This window comes from Festucalex cinctus, chromosome 7 (assembly GCF_051991245.1).
Source record: "Festucalex cinctus isolate MCC-2025b chromosome 7, RoL_Fcin_1.0, whole genome shotgun sequence".
Taxonomy (NCBI): domain Eukaryota; kingdom Metazoa; phylum Chordata; class Actinopteri; order Syngnathiformes; family Syngnathidae; genus Festucalex; species Festucalex cinctus.
The window spans coordinates 4,770,123-4,796,774 of NC_135417.1; the positions used below are offsets into that span (position 1 = coordinate 4,770,123).

The 26,652-nt window shown below is 39.3% G+C and overlaps 2 protein-coding genes across 5 annotated transcripts; one reads left to right on the top strand and one right to left on the bottom strand.

The window, feature by feature from the left end:
• Nucleotides 1-1,774: 1,774 nt before the first annotated feature.
• hibadhb (3-hydroxyisobutyrate dehydrogenase b) lies at nucleotides 1,775-8,688 on the bottom strand. 2 transcript variants are annotated; one of them, XM_077528126.1, is made up of 8 exons: nucleotides 8,524-8,688; nucleotides 6,857-7,017; nucleotides 6,640-6,749; nucleotides 6,430-6,551; nucleotides 4,086-4,219; nucleotides 3,903-3,979; nucleotides 3,656-3,812; nucleotides 1,775-2,356 (listed from the first exon to the last, which is right to left on the bottom strand). In XM_077528126.1, exons 1-8 carry the CDS (start codon nucleotides 8,591-8,593, stop codon nucleotides 2,198-2,200), a joined length of 990 nt encoding a protein of 329 aa, XP_077384252.1. In that variant the 5' UTR covers nucleotides 8,594-8,688; the 3' UTR covers nucleotides 1,775-2,197. The 2 variants fall into 2 exon arrangements, with proteins under 2 accessions (XP_077384252.1, XP_077384253.1); XM_077528127.1 differs by lacking the exon at nucleotides 8,524-8,688 and adding an exon at nucleotides 7,482-7,596.
• Nucleotides 8,689-9,026: 338 nt separating this feature from the next.
• Nucleotides 9,027-26,598, top strand: tax1bp1b (Tax1 (human T-cell leukemia virus type I) binding protein 1b). Of its 3 annotated transcripts, none has more exons than XM_077528120.1 (17): nucleotides 9,027-9,187; nucleotides 11,240-11,433; nucleotides 14,468-14,570; nucleotides 14,762-14,952; nucleotides 15,689-15,847; nucleotides 16,533-16,681; nucleotides 16,843-16,933; nucleotides 17,564-17,749; nucleotides 17,835-18,086; nucleotides 19,022-19,192; nucleotides 19,319-19,391; nucleotides 19,486-19,622; nucleotides 19,698-19,823; nucleotides 23,051-23,249; nucleotides 23,445-23,608; nucleotides 24,651-24,736; nucleotides 25,830-26,598. In XM_077528120.1, the coding sequence occupies exons 2-17, from the start codon at nucleotides 11,257-11,259 to the stop codon at nucleotides 26,026-26,028; spliced, it is 2,463 nt and encodes an 820-aa protein (XP_077384246.1). In that variant the 5' UTR covers nucleotides 9,027-9,187; nucleotides 11,240-11,256; the 3' UTR covers nucleotides 26,029-26,598. The 3 variants fall into 3 exon arrangements, with proteins under 3 accessions (XP_077384246.1, XP_077384248.1, XP_077384247.1); XM_077528122.1 differs by having other exon boundaries at nucleotides 19,025-19,192; XM_077528121.1 differs by lacking the exon at nucleotides 9,027-9,187 and adding an exon at nucleotides 9,278-9,445.
• The last annotated feature ends 54 nt before the right edge of the window (nucleotides 26,599-26,652 follow it).

Here is a 26,652-nt window from a genome sequence, read left to right on the forward strand (position 1 = left end):
CAAATATGTTTGCATTTTTAAAAAGGTGCAGAAAGCTCACAACAAACAAAAACAAACAGTCTCAATTTTGTTTTAAGTTACGAGCATTAGTGTGATTCAATTAATTTTTTTTGTAACTTATTTTCTGAAAATGCGTTATAACTTTATGACATGGCACAATTATCAAAATAACTTCGACCCCAATATTTTAGGAGGATATGCACCGAAAAATTTGGTAATGCAGTAAACAACATTTTCTAAAAGCTTTCTATTTCATTTATGATTGTTGTCCATCTAGTGAGCAGGCTACTTCCTGGTTAATTAAGAATGAACAGACTTGGGCGCAATATGATTCTGGTTCTTGGTTCTATGATGTTCAAACTACTTTTAATCAAACGTTATTAAGAATGAATAATAATTTAGTAGAAGACTGGTCATTTAATCACCTCTTAAGATAATCAGGAAACCGATAACATGCAACACAATTTCTATATCAGGCGCTTGGGCCACTCATGGATGTTTGGGGCTAACTTGTGCCTGCGGGCACTAAGTTGCTGCTCTAATATTTTTGTTGACACTTTTTATTTTGTGTGTAATTCTGATAACTATATGCACAATTACAGTACAAATGACTGATGTCATTTGCATGACTGCCTATGATTTTATACAAATTTGTTTTTATCTAGAGCGAGGTTATAGTTAGTACACATATTCGTGTTCAATTGAACAAAACCTTTTCATCAGTCTTATAATTAATGATTCATTTGGACTTTAATATTTCTTGACGATATGTTATACATGACCTGACATTCTGATTAATATTACATTTGTGGAATATGAATTATGCAGCAAAATTCAGCCATTCGTATCCATCTCAGGGGGCGGCCATTTTGCCACTTGCTGTCGACTGAAGATGACATCACAGTTGCTCAGGGCTCAGGCAACGACCAATCACAGCTCACCTGTTTTCTGAAGCCGAGTTGTGATTGGTTGTTACTTGAGCAACTGTGATGTCATCTTCACTTGACAGCAAGTGTCAAAATGGCCGCCTTCTGATATTGATTAAAAACTGCTGAATTTTTTATTTTTTTTTGGAGGGGGGGGCCTCCACTTTAATTAGCTAATAAAAACTTATTACATTTGATTTAAAACAGCAACTTAAAATGTGATCTAGCTAACAAATACCAGGATGCACGGAAGGGTTGACGCCAACGCCGGAAGCAAAAACGAACCCATGTTGAGCATAAACGGGTGCGAGTTGGCGTGAGATCACGCAAGCAGGCCCGAGAGCAAAGTACTGCTGTGTTTGCAGTACCCATCAAGCAGTTGACAACTCAGCTCTCAGCCTACAGTGCTTAATGGACTTTTTATGGGGTTGTCTTGTGATCGCATGACCTGTGGCACCCTGGCCCCTCAGTGGCTCTCTTCGGAGGAGCAGATCAGAAACATGCCGCGGAAAAAGTCAAGATAAAATGACTCATGGCTTCCAAAAGTTTCGAAAAAGGTCAGACAAAAAAAAAGCAAAGAAAGAAAAAACAACAGTGTACATTTTAATCATAGGAATTGTTTAGGGAAAGTTTTTTTTGTTGGTCAACTTGTGACGCTCCTTCACCCATTCACTTCACTCCCAGTCATTTTCACAGAAGCAATCCCCTTCGCTCCAGGACTGTTTTACTGGATTTTGACTGAATTTGCAAGGCCCACAGAATATTGTGTTCTATTGCTATAAAAACATGCAATTCATTATTGGCAGGAAACTCACGTAGTACGTAAACATATTTTAGAATTCAAATCATAAGAGACAGAGAAATTTGTTTTTATTTCTTTGCAAGATATTTATATGACACTCTATGCTAGTCACATTGCCAATGAATATAAAGAAAAGAGTAACATAAAATGATTGCAAACGAGAAATACACTGTATCATTCTTGTAACTAAAACCCTCCACCTGACACGTGACAAATCGTGCTATAAGTGCTATTACAGAGGCAGCCTTTCAAATCCTCTGCATGTCGGATAGTGTCGCATCCAACAGAGAAAGGAGTGTTGCGTAAAAGTTTGTTTTGGGAGCTCATCTCGCTTTGTCTTTGACAACTTTGGAAAAGTCCTCATTGGGTCCCCAAAGGCACCCCCAGACTACAATATGGCAGCGGTCCTGTGCGCCGACAGGCCCGCTAAATATAAGGCTCACATGGGACGGAGAGGGGGAAGCACATATTACTGTCCCTCCTCTTCACGCAGGAACTGGAACACGGAGGAGAAATCTTTACTGGCGTAACCGCGGGCGCACATCATCCGGTAGATCTGATGAGCGATGGAGCCGAGTGGAACGGGAGTCTTCGTGCTGGTGGCTGTGTTCTGGGCCAGACCGAGATCCTGTAAAAGACAGCAAACCTTGTATTTCTGTTCTCATGAACGTTTTAGTAGGATTTCTACGGAAATCAATTCAGTCATCAGAAGAAAATGATCATTTTGATGGACCCTAATTCTAACTACTTTGAAACTGGGGAAAATATATTTTTTTGATAAAATGTGGCCCACCACCACAAAATAAAACACCTGGATCAAATCTAAGAAATTTAGATGTACATTTCCTGAAACGGCATTACAAATACTTTTCAATGATGTATCGAATGTAAAATTGGGTAATGTTTGGTTTTTATTTATTTATTTTCTGTATACATTTTCCATTTATAGTAGCTCATTCAAGCTTTAAATTTTCAATTATTTTGAGAAATTATGATTGTATTTTTAATTATTTTCATCATTATTTTGGTATCCATTTTGCAACCACAAATGCCGCATGCATTTCAAAGAGGACATGCAAAGTAATTCTGACCAATCAGAAGCATCCTTTTAGCATTAGCCTAGCAACAAGGATGTTCCGCTTATACCACGAGGGACTCTATTATGGCTTCTTGTTTATTCATATGCGGACTGATGTAGATTTAAATTAAATCAGGGGTTGCAGAGAACCCTAAGCTTTCTGTTGATAACTTGATACCGGACATATACAGCAGCAGTCGATCAGTTAAGTTGATTTTTGGACATTTGGTATGAAGGTTGCAGCATCCTTTCACGAAAATCCTGTTTTTTGAGGCATTTATGTGCAAAATACACCCAAACTCCAAATGGGAAGTTATCTTTACTTACTTTTATGGCGTTTGAATCAAAAATATGAAAAACAATCATTTTCACATAGTTAATGCTTTTTGGGCTCCCATTTTCAAACATGATCAGTTTCATCCTGAAGGGTAATAAATAAAGTGGAAACTTATAAATTCAGAATGTGACTCGTGTTTTTGCACACATTAAAATCATGTTTCACCAACATGAATATTGACCAAAATAAAATTATATTCACTTGTGTATATCCAACAGACTCATTTCAGCGTATGCTAGTCGCTCAAACTGTCATGCATGACATCATATCGTCACTATGTGAAAAACACTTATGTCCATTTTTTTCTTCAAATTTTGTTATTGGGATGTCTGCGTTCAGTTTCATCCCAAAAACATAAAAATGTAAAAATTGGACACGTTTTTCACATAGCAGCGGCGATATGAAAATCTCAGTTAAAGGATTCAAAAATGCATTGCTGAAACTTCAGTGGTCACTTTTTGTTTCAAGAATGCGGAGGTCAACATGACAATTGAAGAAGCAAGTGAAGAGACCTTCGCCATGAGTTGAGTGCCAAAGCCTCCCTGGTAGTTATTTGCAGAAGGGACTCCCTCCATCACTCCAGGTACAGGATTGTAGGTGTCACTGGACCAGCATCGGCCCGAACTCATGTTTAGGATCTTAGCCAAGAGTTTTGGATCGAGACCAAGTCTGGAATGAGGGAACATTCATTTACCAAGGGTGTGAAATGAGATCATTTCGGAACAGATTGCTGCCATAGCAACTGTCAGATGCGGTTACCTGATCCCCAAATTCATCGTTTCAGCCGTTCCAATCATTCCAATAGCGAGGAGCATGTTGTTACATATTTTAGCAGCCTGTAATCCAGTGATTGATAAAACACTCTTTCACAACTTGAACATTACTTATTTGATGTAATGTAATTTTGGGAAAGAAACCACAGAAAATGTCGACTGTTCCTACCTGCCCAGTTCCAACCTGACCACAGTACACCACGTTGGCTCCCATGCAGCTGAGTAGCTCTTTGGCGGCAGTAAATTCTTCCTCGGCTCCTCCCACCATAAAAGTCAGCTTTCCTGAATTGGCGGCACCCACACCTAACAATGGAAATCAGGTGATTGTCACGGTTTGTTGCCAGTTTCAAACTGTTCTGATGATGGATGGATGAAAAAGTGGCAGGGGCAAATCAGATCAATGTGCTCAGAAAATCGCCAAGCGGGTTCATATTTGTCTCGCTCACTCACTCACTGACAGATTTTGTCTCGGGAGAGCAGTATAACCAAAGAACAGGTAAAGAATATCTGCTACAGTATAAGTTAGACATCTTTATTCTAAAAAAATAAATAAAAAAATCCATTTAGATACTAGAACCAAATATACTGATACGTTTAAGAGAAACTTTTACAGTATTACACATTTCAACGAAGCTTATAAAGGAAGAAATGAGAGCACACAATCGGGTCACATGAAAGTTGAACCCTCACTAAACGTAATACAGTCGTTAAAGTGTTGCTGGTTCATATGGGGTTAAAGCAAGCCACACGAGTACCAGGAAATGTTGGAATCAGTCATCGAGTTTACAGGACGCTAATGGAAAAAAAGCCAAGATTTCCATGAGGTCTTATGAGCAATTTGGCAACGTATAATTTGGTTGTAGGTGATGTAAGCCAATTAAGCATTCACTTTTCAAAACAGATTCCCAATGGAAAGCCAGATGGTTGGCATGATACAACGAAACTTTGCTTCAATTGCTTATCACAAAAAACTTTCTACAACTCAAATGCATTGCAAGTCTCCCTCTACCTGTGAGATTGTTGTTAAATGACTATATCTCAACCGGTTATACTAATAGGATATAGGGGCCAGAAACCTTTCCTGTCAAAAGAGCCATTTTAGGCTAAATAAATAGCAAAAAAATCTGTCCGGAGCCACAAAACATTTCAACATTGTGTTAATATTAGTTTAATGTACTTAGGGCCCAAGAGCTAATTAAAACTGCACCATAACAGAAAAATATGTAGCTTCCAATACTTAGAGATTCACTTTTTTTTTTTTTTTCCCCCCCACCTTTCATCTTCTGTTTTGGGATTTTTTTCGTGTAATTTTTTCAGACTTTTCTGCCATTTGACATTTTTATGGACATATGATAACTTTTTTGCCTCTCCTTCCTTTTTGTTTTGGATATTTTATGGCTTTTTTTTTCAAAACATTATTTTGCTTGCCTTTTTAGCTATGAATTTTCTGACATTTTTGGCTATTTCATGAACATTTTTTTCTTCTTTTAATTTTTGGACATTTTATAGTCATTTTTTTGAATAGTTTATTTTCTGCCTTAAAAAAATAAATTCTCTGACATTTTTGGCAATTTCATGGATATTTTATGGTAATTTTCTGCTTTTTTGGTCTTTTTATGGTCATGTTATGGAATTTTTTAGGTAGTTTTTAAAACTTATCTAACTTTCGCTTCTAATTTTCTGACAACTCAAAGATTTGGATTCTGACATTTTTAATAATTTTGTAATATTCAATTAGTTTTTATTTAATCAATTCAGTTAAAAGTATATTATATCTAAAACTAAAAATAAATATGTAAAAACAAACAAACAAACTGCTAATTGTTTTTAATAGAGCCACAGAGAAGGATTTAAGAGCCTTAGTGGCTCCAGAGCCGCAGGTTGAAGACCCCTGCACTAGTAGAAGCGTTATCATTCCACTCTGAAGAAAAATCAGATGGCAGTTTAAATTTTCTCATCTGGTACTGACATTGTTTCACATGAAGAATCAGCAAGAAGACACATGCTGACTCGTTCCCATGTGTGCTTTTAAACATTTATGATTTAACCATATAGGATTCTACTGTAATTGCCACGCCACTGTACATTTTACTGATGCACATACAAAAGGTTGCCTCCTATGATCTTAGCATGGTGATTGAAATCAGACAGAGAACTTCAGCCTCCTGTTTCTTAATTGAGATACTATTGTGAGGTTAACCCCACATGAAACATTAAAAAACGAAAAACTACAGTCAAATTAGACAATACTTGATCTATAACATGCATAGAAAACAAATCAGAACTTACTGTACCTCCTAAAATGTTAAGAAAATATTTGCCAAATTCCGCAGCTTTAGACCACCCACCTTATTCAGCTCAACAGCAGCACATCAACCACATCCTCAAAAATGTCCATAAGGTAGAAGAAACTCCCTCTTGCGCAGTTGGAACATTTCAATTATGACCTACAGGCAACTACGGAATCGTGCATGCCGCCAATATTCCCGTTAAATACTGCACATAAAATTCACCTCCTGACACAGGTGCATCCATAAAAACTGCTCCCATCTTCTCAGCAGCTGCCGCCATCTCTTTCGAAACGGCGGGATCAATTGTACTGGAGTCAATGAGCAAGGAGCCCTTCTTCACTTTCCTGTTGTTAACAGGGGGAGGCTTGTTAAATGAAGGCTTTGGAAACCCTATGCAAGTTATTAGGGAAGAGGAGAAACGGAAAGCCATACTTGAGAATCCCATTGGTGCCAGTATACGCGTCAATAACGTTGGGATTTGACGGAAGCATGGTGATAATGCGGTCAGCCTTCTCAGCCACTTCGGCAGGATTCTCAACAATCTGAGGAAATGCACAAGAGTCATGACGGTTGAAGAGAACAAACAGGTGGAAGAAGTTTAAAATGAAAAAAAAAAAAAAAAGAAGTTTAAACATCTTTACTATCCCACCTGGGCACCCAGCTCTTGAACTTCCTTGCAGGACTCTGGGAAGACATCTGCGGCAATGACTGGGTATCCGTTCTTCAGCAAATTCTTGGCCATTGGGTTTCCCATATTTCCAAGGCCAATAAAGCCCACCTGTGTCTTGGAGGCCATTGACCTCGTGGAGGCTAAAAAAATAATGGTTAGCTTATTATCATGGATGCCAAGAAAACTAGCTTTCCTGTAACATCATTTAGTTTTGCTAATCCATTTCAAAAAGGTAATAAGATTAAATGATAAAACTTGATAGAAAATATATGAATAGAACCACATGCACATCTGTGGACGGTAACAGTCTTAATTTTGTTTGATGAATGCCTGCTGGATTAATGAAAACATAGCTGGGTTAATGAAACTAGCATCAATGTTTGCGGTGTTATGACCAATTAAGCAACAGGTATTTGAACATAAACGTGCAGCAACACATGTAGACAGACAACACTCACAGCAACTCTTTCTTCATCATTTGCGAAAAATTAAAAAATTATCTTAATCGAGTGTATATGTATTCAAGTATTACGCTACATCTGGCACCAAAGACATCACATATCGTGTCCCCTCTGCAATATACTAGGATCTTGGAAGCACCTACCTTGGGTCAAAAGTTCCAAAATGTTGCCTTATCACTGATTGGTGGCTTATAAAGGCCACCATATCTTTGCAATATGGTCAGCACGAGTGAAATTGTGGTGCATTCCATCAGACTCCTTTCTTGTCATACGAAGAAAGATTTGAAAATGATTCCATGTAGTCAGTTTCTTAGCAGGTTTTAAAGTAACTTTTATTTGAAAAATAGCCACTCAAGGGGTCAAAATTGTTACTGAATACTGCGCAGAAGTGGCTCAACTGTGCTTTTGTTAACTATAGCATCTCTGTAGCCATGTTGTTAGCGCAGACAATACACATCAGCAAGGATATGTTACTTAACAAAAGTCCTGACAAACACAAATTATTCACCCAACCCTACTTGACAGTTGCATTAATTACCATGGCAAAGTTTGCAGTATGTCAGAAGTCTCAGACACAAAATAACACAAATTATTCTCAATCTGTGTTTGCATATATGGCAATCATGTACACCGTGAATTAGCACACAACTATCAAAAAAAAAAAAAAAACATGGAGTAAAAATTGGGTAAGTTGGAAATTATAACCAACAACTACGATACATGCATACAGTAATAGTAAGTAAAGAGGGGGAAAAAAAAAAAAAGTTTTTACGCCTTAAAACAAAAAACTTTTTTTTCCCACTTAAAACGTCGGACCTTATAGCTAAAGCGCCGTCCTGACAGTAGTTGAGATATTACATAATATCGCATTATGAGATGAGTCAAACAGGGGCACATGTTAGCTATTTTCTTCTATAAGTAATGTATAATGTCATCACGGTTGGTATATTTTCTTCAATAATTTTGAGAAACTAGCATTAGTTGGCAAATGAGGAGAAATCGAAAAAGCAAAAACTCCTAAAATATGTAAATGAGGGCAAAAGCCCACTTAACTAGCATAACAGTGTGTCGAAAATGTACTCAAACTTCTCTTTAAGCGTTTATAGCAAAACTATTAGGGTCTATGAAAGCAAACAGTCAACAAGTAAGTGTAGCGCCTGCACAGTCTCAACTGGAAATCCTTACCAATCGCAAAGTGAACATTCTTGCACCGCCTTCCGACTAGGTACCGACTCCCTCTCAGCACGGCCGCCATGCTTGTCTCCTCTTCCCAACTTAATGACGCAAGGTTACGCGTGTCAATGACAGAAATCTCGGCCAATCAAATAAGGTGTTTCACAAGCACGCCCCAGGTTTCAGCCAATGAGCTTCGGGGGCGGGTTCGAATGTCTGCGTTGGTCAGCGGTTGAAGTGCGTGTGCGCCTGCGCGTGAAAATATAAGCACGCATGTGATTTTTTTTTTAATTAACACTATCGCTTTGATGTACAATATTTTTTTGTCTTAACAGTAAAATAAATGATATTAAAAGTTTTATTAATTCTATCTATCGAAAATATATATTTGTTACATTCAAAATGTTTAAATTGTGTTTATTAAGGCTTCTCCAAAGTTCAAAAATGATAAAAACAAAACAAAAACAAAAACAAAAAAATGTGGCCATATCGTTGCAACCAAATTCGTTGATAATATCCTTACTCGGGTTTTACAAACAACTTTGCGCACTACTGCCCGGAAATGACGTCGCTTGTTATTGTTCCAGGAAGAGCATACGGGGAAGCACTGAACTGCGTCAACAGTCATTTTTTATGATACATAACGATTGAAGTCGTTATTCAGCATGGGAACGGGGTATGTATTACGTATGTAGGATTTTTTCGCTGTTAATGCGTCGTTCGGGAAAAAAAATTGCCGTGTTTGATATGTATGTTTGAAAGCCCAAAAGTCGGCGTTTGCTAACTGTTGACGTTAGCTAACTGCCGTCTAGTCGACGAGTCGCTGTCAAGATAAAAATTGAGTTAACTACGAACAATATTAAGTGGCTTGATGATGTAGTTGGCAGATGTTTCGTTTCCCATCATCGTGTAATCGACGGACGATCCTTTCTTGGTAAACATGAGACTAACATTAGCCAGCTAATCGCTGAGTTGTCTCTTATCGCTCTAGGCCTCGCCTGTCAGTTTCAGCCATGTACTTGGTCTTTCTGGAATGTCAAGTTTCGACATTTGAATATGATCTTGTTATACAACAACGTACAAAAGTTATCGCCGGGCATAGCATTTTCGCCGTAGTCAAAAGATGATTTCCTACATAAGTTGCTATCGCCCATTCGACTGTATTTAGATCGAAAGTCATAGTTTTAGGGCTATGGCTTAATTTCAACGCGTGGGTTTATCATAAAGACCTGTCTTTCTTATTTATTTCGGCGACGTAAGTAATGTTTTAAAAATCATTAAAGTGAATTTTGAACGTTTTTCATCTGAACATGTTTTGTCGTAGCCACTTGGACCCTCTTCACATTTTATAACATCAAAGAAAAACATCACTGTATCCACTTGAGTATAAAAGGACAAAACAAAAATGACATAACTTAACATGAGTTGTGGCCAACAGCAGCTCCCAAGTTGCAAGTTTTCTCAATTTTGCAGAAGTGCATTACAGTACCTTAATTGCCTTTTTTTTCACATCACTAAAGTGTCAGGGAATACAAAGCAAATACTCAACCAAAGCGACAGCCCATATTTTTGAAAACTTTTTAAGATCGAGCATGTGCATAGAGCATGCGATGGCGCCACTGTATTTGCAAATAACTGTACATTAGACTTGAATTTTAAGAGGTGTCTTTTAAAATTGAAGAGTAGTCATGATGGCAAGTTTTTTGTGGATATTGTTGCCTTGAAAAAGATTGTTGGCGTTTGACATATAACACTCCCATGAACACTTGATCCCTGCCATGCATTCATATCAAAGCAACAACACGGGTGTAACTGTAACCTTGTGATGAAAGGTTTATATTTGGCTGAAAGGCAAGACTGTTGCACGATTGCACTGCTAGCTGAAGCCAAACACAAGTCAGTCGGTGCAGCCGTGGACAAGTGGTTAAGATTGTAACCTGCTCCTGTGGGTTCTGATCCCGGTTCAAGTCATCGGTTGGCAGATGAATGTAGGCAAAAAAACAAACAAATAAACAAACAAAAAACACCCATCAGCTTCATGAAGTGTGGGTAGAACTAGAGAGGAAGTGACAGACCCACAACTGTTGCTTCCTTGAGCGGCACATCAATAATACCATGAACTGCTCCCTGGGTGCTAAAGTAGCTCACTGCTCCAATACTGTATTTACTGCCGTGTAGTGTTCTCACTATCGAATATTTTTTTTTCAATAGGTTAATATATCAATTATTCAATCGATTAATCGACTAATCTGATTAATTTTGCATTAGTGTATTACAAAAGCATCCCCCCAATTACTCTATATTAACCAGTGATTGGTGTTTATCCAAAAAAAAAAAAAAAAACACAGTGCGTGCTGTCAAGTTGCCGCGGGAGTGACGTCATGCAGCTGACAAATTCGCCCGGCCCTGTTTGTGACACGCCCCCCGCCCCCCTCGCTCTGCGATTGGCTGGAGGGATAAACAACTGTCTGTCCAAAGAAACGTACTGCTGTTGACAAAAAAGACACAAAATGGCAAAATACAGGCTGCAGGGCTGGGCGTTTAGGAAAAAAATCACCACCACACACTAACAGGAGCCCAGAGGTGTAGACTGAGAAGGAGTTCATGGGTATACATCCTGTATTCATATAGTGTATTTTCCTGAGTGAAAACGGAAGACCGTGCCTTTAAGTGACTATCTTTGATATTTGTTACTCATTGTTTTTTTGTTTTGTTTAATCTCTTCCAGCCATTGTTGACTGATTGATGGCGCTGAACGTGGACGGGCCTTTATTAGACAACAACATGGACACATCAAACTTTGCCCACGTCATCTTCCAGAATGTAGGCAAAAGTTACCTGCCTCATGCTGCACTGGAGTGTCACTATACCCTCACGCAGTTCATCAAGCCACACCCAAAGGACTGGGTTGGCATCTTCAAGGTGACTAACAATGTCCGGTATTTAAAAACAACCTCTTACAAAGAGTAGTATAATGTAATAGTGACCAATATAATTTCTGATTAAAAATAATGGAAAAACACGTTGCTATTTTAACAAAGCTAACTAATGTGATGCAATGAATTGTGTACAGTATAACTGTGTTTGCTTAGATTATACTGATGTTAGGTGAGGTCTAAGCAGATTCAGAACTCCTCCTGCTCAGCCAAGTTAGAATAGATGTTAAAATCCAGACCGTCTTTCTGCCAGTGTTGACAGACGAATGATTGCTGCCAAAGTTCTTGCTTTGGCATGTTTGCCGATAACCTTGATGCAGTGTTATGTTAGTACTCAGTGCTTCCTCCCAGCCAAGAACACTTTGTGTCCTATGTTTTTTATAATCATGTGTACTACTATTCTGTCGGCATTTGTCTAAATAGTACAAGTTTAAAACATGCTCATCTGCATCAATGCAGTTTTGACTTTGTTGTCTGTTGAAATGGTTTTTGTGAGCACAATTGTTACAAATTTGAAACTTAATAACATATGAAATAAGATATAGAAAGCCAAATAAAAGGTAACAGCTGAGCTGTCTTGAAGTACATTGTCTTGCATGACGTGCTTTTTAACGACTATTCAAAAGTCATGTTTGACTTATGAGGTGTATGTTCCCTTTTGTTTGTTGCATTCAGTATGGAATAACCTAATGGGCTTTAGAGTTTCCATTCTACATTGACTGACATTGTACTAAAGTTTTCAAGGGCTGGAAATCTTAAGTTATTTCAATTGCGGTTAAAAATATGCTTTATTGGACTTCTCTTTTTCTGTACTCCAGTCGATGCCGAACATTTCCCAGTGCCTTACTTCCTGTGCTGTGCATCATGCGCATGTGCAGCCCCTGTAAAGTCTGAGCAAGAGAGTGAGTGAGTCAGCTAGTGGTAGCTCAACATATGGCGATTTAGCACCAGGCTAATGGCCTGATGGAAGAAACGAGGTAGCATTGTGAATAAAAATAAATAAAAATACACACACAGTGGTGACAATGCGCATGGGTGAGTGCAAAAAAAAAAGTGTCTCGCTCTGTACAGGCTTTGTTCGCTGCGGTTCCGGCATTACACCAATGAGCAGTTTATGGTTTTATTTTGTTGCATCAATAACTAAGAGAGAAAATGCATTGCTGTGCATATCTTATTTAGAAAATGTAGTAGGGCAAAAATTGACAGAATTATAAATAAAGTACAGAGATGGGAAAATTTTATTTGAGTATGATTTTGAAGTACTTGTACTCTTATTACATCACAAGACGGGCTAGATCCTACTATAATGTTTATCTCACTTTTATGGCCTATGCTGCACCTGGTTAAGTGCTTGAGTTGAAAGAAAGACATTCAATTTAAAAAAAAAAAAAAGTGATTTATATCCCTACACTTAACATGCTTGTTTTGTAGACTTTGCTCTACGAGGTAATCTAAAACTGTAAATCACATTTAGAAAACTTTATTTACTCCCGTAGGTCAATAGATGTCAAACATTGTAATTTTATATCGGTACTAGACATTTTTCTGTTTTTGTCACATTGCAATTTCAGCCTTTGGCCATTGGAACAGTTCCCATTCAGCGTGACTAGTGTTGCTCTGGGCACTCGGAGGTGTGGGTTTGGGCGGCTTGTCAGGAGGGAGAGGAGAAAGCAAACACTGCTTTGTAATTAACATGTCTCACTCACCATGTGATTCACAAACACTTCTTGCATGTGTTCACTCTGACAGATAGGACTCCTGCAGCAACCTGTTGTTTTTTACTGTACATCTGTAAGATATCTTCGTTTCCACCATTTCTAACTGTCTTGGGCGGCCATTTTGTGACGTCCTGCCAACTTAAAATGACATCACCGTTGCTCAGTGCTTTGGTAACGACCAATCACAGCTCACCTGTTTTCTGAAGTTGAGCCGTTTATATGGTGTCACCCTCAATATTGTAGTTTGGGTAGGTTTGGAATGTATTTCATGTGAAAACTGTATTTTCTCTATAAAGAACTGTTAAACAAAATATTAGAAAAGTACAATGTCGTGTTAATTGGACTCCTAACAATAATCATTGTTAAATGTATACCTCTCTTGGGTGTCAATCAAAACCTAGCACATTGGTGTGCCTAATGTTGTGGACTGTAAGTGTCTATTATTTACACTCACACATTGTAGGCATGTCTGAGGCAAGTGAAAGAGTTGCTCTCAAGAGTTTTCAGCCAGTGCCACTAATGAGTGCATTGGTGGGGGCTCGCCTCCAGTAATGACATAAACTCACTATGTGCATGTTTTAATTGCTTCCTGTTCTTTACTGCTGGAGGCTGGAAGTGCGCTGGTTAACAACTGGGGGTTTCGTAGCAAACGGGGGCCGTCTATCTCTGGCTCTGATGAACACCGACACTGTTGGAGCTCCAGGTTTTTAATGTATAGCTTAACACAATCCGTCGTTACACATGAATACATTGAGACAGATAAACAAGATAGCTTTCAAATGATATAGCATTTTTTTTTAATACAATAAGGAAGTAGGTTTGTTTTGTGTCCATGTGTGAGGGTGCACACTAAAAGCCAGCCTCCTCCTCTGATTGATTTTGTTTGACAGTTTTATGGCAGCAGACGGAAGTTAAATATGAATTTTCTGTACTTTTACATCATCAGCCATCGGTTAACAACACATAAAACCGAATTTCATAGTTTTATTGGAGTTGTCGTTTATTTCCAAGTCAGCTTTCTATAAAACTGCCACCTCTTCTTCTTTGTGTTATAAACAACAGCATGTGGCCAATGACGACCATGAGTTGAAAATCATTCAATTATAACATTTCTTTACATTGTGTGTACCGTACACTCATCTCTCACTCATCGCAGTGATGAAAAAGTTCCTGTAATAACGACGCACTAAAATGGCTGTGCGGCCTCTAGCGAGTCACCGGTTTTAGCTTCTCCATTGTTGTAATATTATACTGATGTGGTGAAGGCGTCTGTTTGAACAGATTCCCCGCTATGTCTCGCAGGTTGGCTGGAGCACAGCGAGGGACTATTATACATTCTTGTGGTCCCCTCTCCCTGAGAACTATGTGGACGGCACCGCAGTCAACAGAACAGTGGTCTTTCAGGGTAAGAGCATAGTGCTATATACTGTAAAATGGGACCTTTTATGAATGAACAAAAGGTTAGATGCATTCTTAAATGGTTGAATGAGAAATCCTCTGAGTATTTTGGTGTTAATTGTAATTGAGTTGAGGCATTTGTGTTTTAATACAATATTTTATGGTTTTCTTGAATATTTTTTTTGTCATCTTCTCCAGGATACTATGTGCCGAATGACGACGGCGAATTCTACCAGTTCTGTTATGTGACCCACAAAGGAGAGATTCGTGGAGCCAGCACACCTTTCCTGTTTCGCGCCAATAGCCCGTCTGAGGAAGAGCTGCTGACTGTGGAGGACGAATGCAACTCGGACATCCTGGTGGTCACCACCAAGGCCGGCTTTCTTGAGGTGAAGTCAGCATCGTTGAATGCAAATGTAAACACCGAATAGTATTTTGTTTGGGCATTTTATCCACATGCAAACAACAACAGACTGGGCATTTGTTTGACTGCTTTTTAATCAGACTACAAATCAATGTTTTCCAGACTTCTGATTGGCTAAAATCAAAGATCAAAGAAAAAACAAAATATTTCACATTTTTATGTGGATAGCAAATGTTTTAGTGCCGTTGAGAGTGCATTGATATATACAATGGTACCTTGAGTTCCAAGTGCCCCAACTTACAACTTTTTTGTGTTGTAAGCTTGTGGGGCTTTTTTTTTTTTCATGAGTTTTAGATATGGCTTATCCTCTGTCACTGAAGCATTTTTTGGCTTTTTAATGTGCAGGACAAATGGCCAAACACACAAATACAGAATGAAGACACTCAAATGGTGCATCAGATAGAATTTACATTGCACCAATCGTGTAGAAAACGACCCACCCGAAGCTGGAGTCAAAGCTCCTGACATTTCCCACGAGGCCACACCCCTTAAAGGCACAATCAGTGCACAAATACTGCATTGTCTAAATCTTTGCATTCTTTTATTAGGTTTTATTATGTTTTTATATTACAGTGCATTATTTTATTATTCAGAACATGAAACAAAAAAACCTTTTCAAAATATCAGCGTACAATTGGCCTTACTGCATAATTTATAACCGAGACGCAGCTCAACAAGTTGAACAAGTTTTCTCTATGCAGCAAAAGGTGGAGGAAACCCAACGAATGAAAGATGAGCTGGTGAAAAAGGTGGCCCTGCTGCAGCAGGAGATGGAGCAGCTGGAATTGGCCAAGGAGAGTCTGCAGCAGGCGTGCGATAGGGAGGAGGAGACCTGCGCCCTGCTCAAAAGACAAAATCAAGTAATGTGGAGTTAGTCAGGAAGGAGTCGTGCTTTTACTGCACCAAAGAATACACACTAAAGAAAAAGTACATACATAGATAGCTGCATGCTAATGTTGCTCTGCTTTGACTAAGAAGCTAAACCAGTCTCCCGAAACAGTCACTTAGCTCCCCCTAGTGAAAGACATGTAGATCTATTTTAAAGTATGCCTCTGGTGCATAAATCAAGTTTTGACAGATATGTATGTCTGTATTATCAACTCACAATCCAGCATTTTTACAACTCAACCATTAAGTCTGTAATGCCACTTTGAATTCATTTGGATGACTTCTGCCATAAATCTGCTCGTTTTAAAACAGCTTTCACGAGAGAGCGATGACTTATTTTGTGGCTGTTAATTTTATGGCCATACTTTTTATATGTTTTTTTTTTAATGTGGTGTGAATATATGATACCAAAATTATTCTCTTAAATAATAAAACAGTTTACCGTTTCTTAATGACATTTTTAAAATTTGATTTAGTATGTTTCATTATTTAGACATGCTTTTTATTAAGCAATTATTTTGAACAAATAACTTTTTTTAAGATAAACATTATGAAAATTGATTAAGTTTTTCAGAGTAAGAGGGCATGTTATTATTGTTATTATTATTATTATTAAGAATCATTCCATTGATGAACAGTGTATTTTCTGCTTTCCAGGAGCTGCAGAGTTCTTCCAAGGTCCTGCAAGAAGAGAAGGAGGAAGTGAAGAGGAGGCTGGAAGAAGCCACATCCAGGGTTCTACAGCTGGAGGAAGACCTCATTGGAGTCACCCAGCGAGGCCTCCAAAAGGAAACCGAGCTGGACTTGTAAATAACTGCAATACTTGCATGAACGGCAGCTCATTTTCTATGTTCTGTCTTAATTAGTATTAGAGTATTCAGTTGCATATATGTTTTTTCAAAATGTGGCTATAAAAAATTGTATCACTCAAATATGGTAAATATTTTTTATGTTGTGTTTTGTGTAGTCTGAAGGACAGAATGAAGAAACTCACAACAGACAAGGAAGCACTCGAGTCTCAACTCAATAACGAGAAAGATGAGAAGGAACTCTACAAGGTAATGTTTTCTGGTTTTCTCCTATTATTTCCTTGAGGAAAACAAGATCTCATTGGGAGATGAAAAGCAGCATTGGAATGTCAAGATCCCAGGATGTGGCAACAAGGAGCTCTCCTGTCACATAATCATTTTCTCAATTTGGTTGGCAGCGGTTTACTTGACAACTATGTTCAGTGACAGCTTTATATGTCGCGTACAATTTACGATTTTTCTGACAACATTAGATTGCCTCAAAAGGGAGGTCTGTTTTGAACTTTTTTTTTTTTTTTTTAAACTACTGTGATTATTTAGCACGCTTTTTCCTCCAAACATCATCCAAAGCGGGCTTGCCATATTGGGCCGTCTTATGCTGTGTCTGGTGTTTGTGGGTCTTTGTTGTGGTGGGCACTGCAAAGGAAATGGGATTGCCACAAACTGCACAGTCACTACGGAAATGGGCCAAAAAAAAAAAAAAAAAAATCCCACATTTTATTTAACTTGCACGATAACTGGCAGCTGGACTCTACCCAATCTTCTCTTATTTCACTGTTAGTCACGGTACATTTATTTTGAAAGCAACATGCACTTATTATAATGATTATTGGTTCTATACATGGGGTAAATGTTCTTTTGATTTTTGTGTTTGCATAGATTCACCTTAAAAACCGGGAGCTGGAGAACACAAAACTGAGTGAGGAGCTGCAGGTGATGAAATCGGTGGACGTTAACAAAGACAACACCATTGCTCAGTTTAAAGAGGAGGTGGGACGCCTGCAGATGTGCCTTACTGAGAAAGAGAACCAGTACAAAGAGATCCTGGCCAAAGTTTCCCCCTTTGTACGCACTGCCAATCAATAAGTCATATTCACTGTCGTGAAATTCATTTGCCCCATTTCCTAGAATGTGTTTTTGCACGTGACAGGGAGATTTAAAGACCCTGAAGGAGCAGCTGCGTCAGAAAGAGGAGCAGCTCCAGGCCAACCAGCAGCAGACGACCATGCTGGCGGCCGAATTGAGGGACGCCTCGAGCACCCGCGACCGCACCATGTCCGAACTGTATCACATGAAGCTGGAGGCCGATGCGCTGCGACAGGCCAAAGCCGAGGCGCAGGCTCACTGTGGGCGCTTGGAGAGCCTGGTGGAGCAGATGAAGGAGGATGCCAAGAAGGAGGCAGTAAGTCACTACAGCAAGGTGCCAATTTATTACTTACTTACGTCTTGATGTAAATGATAAGGTGAAGTCCACCGTCCACCTCATGATGACTCAGCAGCCTGATTTTGGATGTTGTTGCAGTTAACCTCTAAAGTTGAACACAGTCCATTTTAGGCCACTGTTTTTTGTTTTGTTTTTTTTATTTTATTTTATTTTTATTCTCACTCACAATCCAATCATAATTTACACTAGCCAATGCTTTTTTAATTTATTTTTAATTTTTTATTATTTAGTTTATAATTTTCAAGCACAATAACCAAAACAAAAAACAGCACAAAAAAAGTGTATAAAATAAAAATAATAATGAGTAAATAAATAAATCCCTCTCTCCACAAGAGTAAAATGATAAATAATAACGAATATCAACAAGTTTATTAGCTCCTCTGTTTTTATCTACCTCCCACACACTACCTCTGTTCGTTTGGTGCACAGGTTGCACTCGAGATTGTAATATAATATCGGCTTTCGCACAGCCAGTGGGTGTATTAAACGTCATCACGTAGAATTATGGCACAGACAGTACTTAATGGAAATGTAGTAGTCACCGGCAGGTGCCCAAATGACCGAGAACAAAATATAGCATAGAGCAGTGTTGAGCATCATTTGAATTTGAATGATTTCAGTTCCTTATTTCGATTCCGGCTTCAAATGATTCTCGATTTCGATTCTTTTCGGGGTGCTCCAAACTATGACCATTCACTGATTGCGTCTCACAGCACAGACTAAAATAACATTTGACATGGCCTGTGTCATTTGCCCGCATTGTACTACGGTACTCGCCTCTTGACTTTTCCATTATAACTGTCAATCATGTAGTCCCGCCCACCCCTCACCCCACCTCCCCTACAATTTTAAATGATAATTGACATTGATCTGAACAAACATGTCACGTTCAGCAGGCCAAAGCCGAGGAAGTCTGTACAGACCCGGCTCTCATGGCAGAGCTGCAGAGAGAGGTGGAGGACCTGAAACTGCGTCTGCACATGGCGGCTGAGCACTACAAGGAGAAATACAAGGAATGCACTCGGCTACAAAAACAAGTGCTCAAACTGTCTGAGCAGCAAGGGGTAGGTTTCCATTCCGCTTACTGGCAGGATAGTCTCGACCTTTCACACTTTTGCACTTTCTTCATGTTTTTTTTTCTTTTAGCGTCATTTACAATAATGGAAATGCGCCTTTTCTCTTGTTGTTAGGAGCTGAAGAGAAACTCGGCACAAGATCTAACAACAGTACCTGCATCAGTGAGTCCAGACACATCTGTCCCAGGTAAGTCTGTCACTTTGAAACACAAGCACGTCACTGCTTTGCCAGTTGCTGGTGGCTTTTCCATCTGTTCACTCTTGTTTGACTGTCTGATTAGCCTTCATGGCCCTCACAGGGAGTCCTGGTTCTGCAGAGCCCATGCTGGAGGCCCTCATCCAGGAGAAGCTGAAAGGCATCAGCAGAGAGGCTTCTGACAAGCATTCGAAATACAGGAAATACAAGCAGTTGTTGATGGTAAGAAGCTTCAACGCTTCCCTGTGCAAGATCTAGACACATTTTTTTTTCCCACACCTCTCGCTGATCTTGCAGGAGGCGAAGGACCGTAGCGGCATGATGCACGATGAGCTTGCCAAGATGGCGGTGAAAGTGAAGGAGCAGCAAAAGATCAGCGAAAATCTCAAGCTGCAGCTGGCGTCAGAGGAAGATCGCTGCATGGTGGGTGCAACCTATGGCCTTTCTATCTTTTTTTTTTTTTTTTTTTGCATTTTGACCACATAAAATCAGGTTGACTTTATTGAATAGTGCAGCCTGTCACTATTGAGTATTTTTAGAATTGATTAATCTATCGATTATTCAATCGACTAATCTGGTTTATTTTAATTTTGCATTTAAAGTGTATTACAAAAAGCATTTTTTCCCCTGATTGCAAGTTTATTAACTAGTCATTGGTTAAAAACAAAAAAACAAAAAGGGGGATTGATGCTACCGGTTCGGTCATTGTTTTCCAAAGTAAAAATAGATGTTTGCAAATGTCTTATTTTAATTAAACACAGAAGATAATCAATCTTCTTTCTTGAAGGACTACAAAAATAAGTAAACAATTACTGTTGATATACTTTAATCAGAAGATTTGAACAATTTTAAATTTAAAAAATGGCTCCAGTGATTACTCGATTATTAAAATAGTATTTAATTTGATAATTGATTGCTTGTTGATTTTAATTTTAAAGAGACTTTCTGAGAAAACACAGAAAAGTGGACAATTTCCAAAAGGCTTATTGCAAAGTTTGTGTATGGACTTGGAGAACAGCTTTTATTTTGGAATTTCACACCATGGTGGCCCGCTCAAATAATTACTTGTATGTTAGCAAAAAAAAAAAAAAAAAAAAAAAAGTCTTCATGTGGCCATGCCATCCCAGTGTCATGTCCTCCATGTAAGCTAATGTAAGCTCAGAGAGGATCAGCATTTGATTACATCTTCCCTTGAGCGCAATCCTTGTGACATTGTTGTTTATGAGCAGGCCCGTCTGCGAGACAACACTTTACGGCTGTTTATGTTCACCGCTGGAGACAAGTGAAGCTTGGCTCGGAAAGGTCCTCTCCAGTTGCCGTCCTAATGCTTCGCTTGGCTCGGGTGGGCAGGCGGATATTTGCCCTGGTGTCTGTGAGGAACTCAAACATGCTGTTTGGCTCCGAGCGCCACCGCGCATAAATCAGCGCTCGGCACAGAGGAATCTTTTGTAGTGTAGCGCAATTCACGTCAGTCACTGCGTTGAGTGCATGACAGACGAAGGACAAGCAAAGATGAGTGTGCTCATTCTTCCTTTGTTTGCTCCAGAGCCAGGTAGCCGAGAAGGTCCGGGGGCTGAGGGAACTCAAGGAGAAACTGGAGGTGCTTTGCAAGCACTTGCATTTTCTCTTTTATAGACTCCTTCCACCCTTAAAAATCCCTCCCGAAAAACAGCAGCCATTTTCCCCCAATCTGGTCTCGCGCGTGAAATGTCTCTTAATTGTAAAAGTGAATGTGTTCCTATTTTCCTTTCCGCCCGTTTGGACCACAGCGAGACGAAGGCCTAAAATGCCCTGAAATCATGTTTGGGGCCGCTTTAGAGGGCCCGAATGAGCCAATTAGAGGAGTAGACTGTAAATTCAATTGGCGTCTGCGCCTAACATCAGTCAAACAAAGCGGTCCCAGTGCTTTTGAAAAGGGATGAGTTTTGTTTATTTTTTTTTGTTTTGTTTGAAAATGTTGGCGAAGCCTATTATGAGAACCCACCGGAGGAGCTTAAAACATAACGACGAAACAGGGTGTCCCAAAAGGTTTTTCAACACTTGAAATATAAATATCAGTATAACTGGGCCTATGATGGCCAACTTTTTTAATTTCAGCCTATTGAGCATTTTCATGTTTGAGTCTTGCAATATTTGTTGCATTCTTTTAGGTGTTTTTACCTAAAATTGCTTAATTAAAATAAGTTCATTTCACTTATAAAACAATTGTTTGATTTAGTTTATTATAAATACTGCAATTAAAACACAGTAATCATTTTACATATAGAAATAACATATTTGGTATTATAATAAAAACGTAATTAGTTTTTGTAAAAGGAATTATAGAAAAAATTTTTTTTTTAATGCTGGGCATTGCGAACAACCTAATGATATAATGTGTATCATGATTAGTGTTGTCCCGATACCGATACTGGTATCTGCATAGACCCCGATACTGCATTAAAACAGTGGTATCAGCGTCGGTGAGTACTTAACAAGTAACATACCGATACCATTATTTCCCATGCTAATATAGGACTTTGGATGCAGCACCTTGTGTCTTTGCTTGTGCACGACATTCACTGATGTGTGACGCGTTCACTGCATGCCGAGCCAAGATATCTCATTGGCCTTTGAATGCTCCGAACCAATGGCAGGACAGATTTTTCATGTTGAGGAAAAAAACAACTTAGGTATTAGGACATTATCGGCATCGGCTGATACTGACTGCAAAGTTGGGTATCGGAATCGGTATCGGGGGCCAAAAAACGGTATCGGAACAACACTAATCCTGATACAGTGGCCACGATACAATACAATAAAATACATATTGCGATACACGTGTATCCCGATACATGGCCTTAAATACGTATCCCGATACTTTACATTACCTAACATACATTTTTATGAAAACCAGTCAAATTATATTTTTATTATGCACGATGGTAAAAATGATTTCTTATTGTGCTTTTAGCGGCACTTCCGGTTTACCACCAGTGCCGTCGTGTCTTGTCGAAATGTGTGTACAGAGCAAGAAACGGCTTTGTGAGAAACTTTATGAATGAATGTGCAATATCAATTGTGACGCCTCCATATCAATACATGTATTATTATATAGATTTTTTGTAAGCATACACCTGATTATTTTTTCATTATACCAGGTCTATTAAAAATCAAATGCACCTCAAATGTTTGCCCGATTTGTGTCTTAGACAAACAAAATTAAATAGGCTTCAAATTGAAAATATTTAGCAATCAAAATTCCGACAACATATTTAAATGGATCTACAGTACATGATATAACAATTTCACAAATCTTCACAAATACACGCAGTCGCAGTTTTAGATTTGGGGCTCAACAAGTAGCAACTCTTTCACTCTGTTCCATGTTGTCATGGTAACAAAATTCATACCCAGCAATGGACCCCCAGTAGGGGGGTGTGGTGAATCTTGGCTCATTTTTATGAGACACAGACCCCCTAAAAGTGGCAAATTTCAGGGATTCTTCAAATAGAGGGTGGAAAGTGTGTTTTGTCGAAAACACATCACAGAATGTGGCAAATGTTTTTTAAATTCTGAAAGAAATGCACAAACTAGTGACTATGAAATAATTGTGACACTTTGTACAGTATGTTGACATCGTTCTGCCATCCCTGCCTTTTCCTCTCCAGGAGGTCCAGAAGAGCAACAAGAATGCCGAGCAGGGGGCCAGCGGGAAAGCCGGCGCGGAGAACGTCCAGTCCAGCGTGCCTTTATTCCTGCAGTACCCGGTGCCGTACGCCCCGGATGCCCCCACCCCTCTGTTGGTCTCTCATAGTCCCAGCAAGCTGCACTTTGGGAACCCATACTCCTCAATCTCTGACTCAAAAGGTCGGTTCACGTCCACTTCATTAAACAGAATGGAGCCTGTCAAATCTTACAAATTGGAATTTAGCCAAATGTTCAGTGCACATAAAGAGTATTTGCCACAAGACAAAAAGTAATTTGGAATCACTGCTGTACATGATTCAAAACCAAATCCCTCCTCATTCACGGTAGCTGTATCTGGCAATGTGCTCTCTGCAGATGATGACGACGAGCTGTCGGATGAGCAGCTGCTTTGCCTCCCCCCTGTGGGCCCGCCCTCCTGGGACAGCAACGTGGTGTGCATCCAACCCACCCGCCACCAGTCTCGGCCCGACGGCCGGGAGGAGCCCGACGATACGCCGAGCAACACCAACAACAACAATGTAACAGCCTCTCCTTGGTTATTGCTTAGCTCATTCAAACCCCAAAACATGAAAACACGTTTATTTTTTAATACTGTCCGTCACTCCCAAAAACGTGTTCATACGTTTTTGATGATTTTGTATGCAAGAGCATACATGAAGAGGTGGCTTAAAGCAATGGTATTTATTACAAAAAACGGCCAGCAGGTGGCAGAAGAGTATAAGAGATCATCCAGGGCCATGTTGCGACAAGCTTTTTTTTAACATTGTTTTCACCAGGAATGTGAATATTGATTAAACTTAGCTATATTCTACTGCTAATTGCTGCAACACGGAAACAGATACATACTTTTTTCCCCTAATCTTTCTTTTGGTAGGTTCCACGTTTTTATAGCAATAGAATACAATATTCTGTGGGCCTTGTAAAATCAGTCAAAATCCAGTAAAACAGCCAGGAGCGAAGGGGGTTCAGTGAAAATGGCTGGGAGTGAATGAGTTAAAGAGGAAGTCGACCTTCAACATTTCTTGATAATAATCGGTTATATGTGGCCTCATTAGTCTAAACATAACATTCTGATTAATATTATACTTGTGGAATACGAGTGATGAAGCAAAATCCAGTTTTTAGCCATGTCAGGGGCAGCCCAACCAATCACAGCTCAGATTAAGAAAAAAGGTCAGCTGAGCCCTGTGCAACTGTGATGTCATCTTCAGTCGACAGCAAGTGGCAAAATGGCCGCCTTCTGATACTGATAAAAACCGGTGGATTTTGCTGCTTAACTCGTATTCCACAAATGTAATATTAAACAGAATATCTTTTTATTTATTTATTTTTTATTTTTTTTTATTTATTTTTTTTTTTTTTTTAAACTTGCACTTTGGGTTGCATATTGACATGTACAATGAAACCTCCAAAGTTGAACGTCCTAAAAAGTGGCCCAATTTGCAGTTCAAATCAATATTGTAGGTGATTTCACACAAGTCACCTAATTTTGTGAGACTTAAATTCAACCGGCGTAATCAGTGTTTTCAGTGCGTAATCGACGTTTGTTTTACCTCTCAGGTTAACATCAACGACAAGCCCACCGCAACTGAACCCCCCAACCCGTTTGTGAATGACGGACAATCTCCCTTTTGCTTTGATCCCAGGTAACACTCATGAGCAGCAAGCCAGTTTGCCGTGCTTCCCGAACACTACACATTGTAACACATGTAACATGTTTGTTCTGCCACGCAAACACCCTCCCCACCGCGGCCCACCCACGTCGCATCAGACGCTTTACTACCTTGTGTCCCTGCTTTGCACACGTCATCACTTGGCTGCTTGCTTACCACAGATGAGGGGAAATTACTCATATTCACTACTTGAATATACACTACTTGAAATACAAGTTATCATACTTTTGCTGCAATGAAGAATGCATTGCTGTGATCCACACTCACATAGCCTAGCTATATGTTATCTTAACAGAAGATGACTCGAGAAGCACAAGAACCAGAACATCTAACGCAGCAGAATGGTTAGAGCAAGTCTGCTGAGGCCGCCTGTTTTCTGTGAAGAAATGATTGCAAATTTGACCACACATGTACTCCGCAATCTTCCACTCACATGCACACACACAGACAATCAACAACACTGTGTTCCAACTATGTTTTGCATTTGCATTATTAGGGTTGGAACACCTATGTAAGTAGGGGCGTTGAAACCAAATAAAAAGAGAGGGTGAGGAGGGGATGTTTTTTTCAGAGAGTGCAGTAGTGAATTGTATCAGTCAGTTCCTCTCCTCTCACCTCGTGAGCTTTGAACTGAGCGTCTTCTCTCCTTTTTGTTGTGTTTAATAAATGTCACAGGTAAACCTGACATTTATTAAACAGCAGCAAATGTATGATAACTTATATTTACATTTGTTCAGACATCCAGACAGCATACGACAATACTCACGGGCATCTATTCTTTATCCTCTGCAAAAATCAACTAATAGTGTAGTCTGTGTAGTATGTTTGTACTGTACTTCCCCCTAGTGGCCAGAAACAGACATCATGAGGCAATCTTTACATTGTAAACTACAGTATTTATGTTGTAATAATATGCTGGAAAAGAATAATGAGTTAAAATTCATTTTAGTGAGGAAAGTATTTAAAAACAAAACAAATATATGTACTTCAGAGCGAACGTACTTCTGCCACTTTTGCTGAAGACAATTTTAATGCTTCCCCTTCTCCCCCGTATGTGTCCTCGCAGCATGGACATGAAACGATGCCCGCTGTGTGAGGTCATTTTCCCGCCCAACTACGACCAGTCCAAGTTCGAGGAGCACGTGGAGAGCCACTGGAAGATCTGCCCCATGTGCAGCGAGCAGTTCCCGCTGGACTGCGACCAGAAGGTGTTCGAGAACCACGTGCTCACCCACTTCGACGGGCACCTGCTCGAATGCGATTAGTGGCCGCCGAAACCGTGATCAGCGCTCTCGTTTTTGTGCATGACCATCCTGTACCGCTTTCATAGACAGCCGCTTGTCAGTAAATCAGAATTCTTATTTTAGTTTGCAACTGGCTTTTTTTTGTGTGGAGATGTTAAGTAACATTTCCAATTTACAGTTAATCCTGAAAACCAAATGTTTAACCTTACACTGTTGAAGATATCTAAGATGGGGAACGTAAGGTCAGGTGGGGGCACATGCGGCCTCTTGTAAAAAGCCACACATACTCATAATATATCATAACCAAAACAGGTTTCCTATTCTTGCTTTAAAAAAAGCCGTATATATATTCCATGACTATGTGGAAAGACATAATTATACAGAAATTTGTCAAATTTATTTTAGAATAAGTAAGCCAATGATAGTGTGACAGACTTGATCATGTGTGTACTACTCTTGGGTTGATTTTCTATCGGCTTTGAATATTTAGTTGGTGAGTCATTGCATGTTGAGTTTCTGATTTATTATTTTCCTCCATATACTTGTTTTATCTGTTAATGAAACTAATAAAGATCATTTGAAACATCAGAACTTTTATTCAAAAATGAAGCAGCTTTTTCAAAGAAATACAGTACATAACAGTTT